Source organism: Protobothrops mucrosquamatus, unplaced genomic scaffold (assembly GCF_001527695.2).
Source record: "Protobothrops mucrosquamatus isolate PMUCROS unplaced genomic scaffold, P.Mucros_1.0 scaffold_142, whole genome shotgun sequence".
NCBI classification, from domain to species: Eukaryota; Metazoa; Chordata; class Lepidosauria; order Squamata; family Viperidae; genus Protobothrops; species Protobothrops mucrosquamatus.
Window position 1 is genome coordinate 426,297 of NW_015386218.1, and position 2,251 is coordinate 428,547.

The following is a 2,251-nucleotide window of genomic DNA, read 5'->3' on the forward strand; positions in this document are numbered from 1 at the left end:
GAAAATGCTTTTCTGTCTCTAGTAATCTTACCCGCCATCAAAAGACTCACACAGGGGAGAAGCCTTATAAATGCATTGAATGTGGAAAATGTTTTTCTAGGAATAGTTATCTTAACACCCATAAAAGGATCCACACAGGGGAGAAGCCGTATAAATGTATGGTGTGTGGAAAAGGTTTTATTACGAATAGTTATCTTAATCTTCATAAAAGGACCACACAGTGTAAAAGCCCTATAAATCTGTGAAATATGGAAACATCTTCAAGAGGACCAATGGGCGAATGTTCCATATACAGATACATTTGGGTGATAATCTGTTTAACTGTTAGGTTTAGTTGTTGAAATATATGCATTTCCTAATTACATCTACTGAATTTTTTGACTAGGTTTAGTTGTTGAAATATATGCATTTCCTAATTACATCTACTGCATTTTTTGACTCTGACCTTCACAATTGGAAGCCCCAGAGTGATGAATTTACTAATGGAAACGCTACGCATGTGGTGTTTTAATTATGAACAGTGGATTTTTGTAGCTACTGTCATTTGAAGACCACCAATGACGTTTCACATAAATAAGAGAACATCTTTTTTTTTCATGTTTATCCCATTTCCAATTGGATCGTAATAAAGAAAGCCCAAATCCACAATGAAACTTTATAAAAGTTTAATTTTTGAGAGCAAGCATCGGGCTGAGCTAGCAAAATGTCATTCCAGGCATACTATGGGAAAGGCATTAATCAGGAATGATGTCAGATGCCTATCTTTGCTTTCTTTGAAGCTCGCTAGCAACTGCCATAACTAGGGGGAAGGGGACATTTGGTAGAGGAAGATCACTGGAGATGTTAAAGAATTGTGTGGGAATTTGGGGAGTATGGGCATTAACAGGAACTAAAGGTACCAAACTGAGCCATCTGCCTGCCCTCAAGGACACCAGCCCTGGGAAAGGAATTTATAGCCACTCCTTAGACACCAGGTTGCTAAAACATTGGACCAGGATTGGATTGGACTGATCTAGCCAGGGGAAGTGCTTTGGACATTGGAGATTGTTTTCAATATGTGTTTTTTGCGCAGTTTTCTTCAGAGCTTGCCTTGCTTATGCTGCACTCGGTATCTCTAGTAAAAGTACCTTTTCTCTAACATCCATGGAATCAAGGATCATTCTGCCTAGGGAGTAAACTGTGGCCAGTCTGACAAAAGAGTTGCAGAAATAATCACTAAATATGAATTATCAAAATAAGTGTGATGCTAAAGAAGATACCTTATGAATAGAATAGTTTAAGTAGCCATTGTTTTACAGTTAAGCTTTTTTAAGCTGTCGGCTGTTGTTGTTAGTTGCGAAGTTGTGTGCTACCCATCGCGACCCCATGGACAATGGTCCTCCAGGCCTTCCTGTCCTTTACCATCTTCTGGAGTCCATTTAAGCTCACGCCTATTGCTTCAGTGACTCCAAGAAGTATCTTCTGAAGAAGCATCTTTAGAAATGAAAATGTTCCTTGGATATGAAGTGAAACCTTAAAGAAAATAAAAAGTCAAGTTGCCTTTTGAAAAATTCCTTTGGGATCCCTTGAGAAATCTACAATGGAGCAAAAAGGTTTTCATATATACAGTAAACATAGAGAAGATAGAGATAAAAATAGATTCTGTGTTTCCCGAAAAATAAGACCAGGTCTTATAATTTTTGGGGGGAACTAAAAGATCCATTAGGTCTTATTTTGGGGAAATTTGTTACGTATAGCAGGTGTGCGTGCATAAGCGGGATGATGTTCGGTATAAGCAGTGGGGCGTTGCCTGCGCATGGGGTGGAGATGCAGAGCTTCAATGTGCGGCGGCAATTGATCCAATCTCGGAGCGTGGGGGCAGACCATCTACTCACTATACCTGTGCATTTGGTTTTTCTTGCCTAAATGTAGAACCTTACTTTTTTCACCATTGAATTTCATTTTGTTAGATAGCGCCCAGTGTTCAAGTCTGTCCAGGTCCTCCTGTATCCTAAGCCTGTCTTCTGGAGTGTTGGCTATTCCTGCCAGCTTGGTGTCATCTGCAAATTTGATGAGTTTCTCATCTATCCCCTCGTCCAGATCGTTGATGAAGATGTTGAAGAGCACTGGGCCCAGAACAGAGCCCTGGGGCACCCCACTACAAACTTCCCTCCATGTAGATGCGGTTCCATTGAGGACCACACGCTGAGTATGGCCGGTCAGCCAGCTACGAATCCATCTGGTGGTGATGCTGTCTAACCCATATTTTTCT

General features: G+C 40.6%; 1 protein-coding gene across 1 annotated transcript in view; it reads left to right on the plus strand.

Moving 5' to 3' along the window:
- The window catches only part of LOC107289937 (zinc finger protein 91-like), a 62,596-nt gene that overhangs the window by 27,972 nt on the left and 32,373 nt on the right, over nucleotides 1-2,251 (plus strand). The window contains exon 17 of the mRNA XM_029284666.1: nucleotides 101-222. Coding sequence (XP_029140499.1) covers nucleotides 101-222 — 122 coding nt within the window. The remainder of the gene's footprint in view (nucleotides 1-100; nucleotides 223-2,251) is intronic.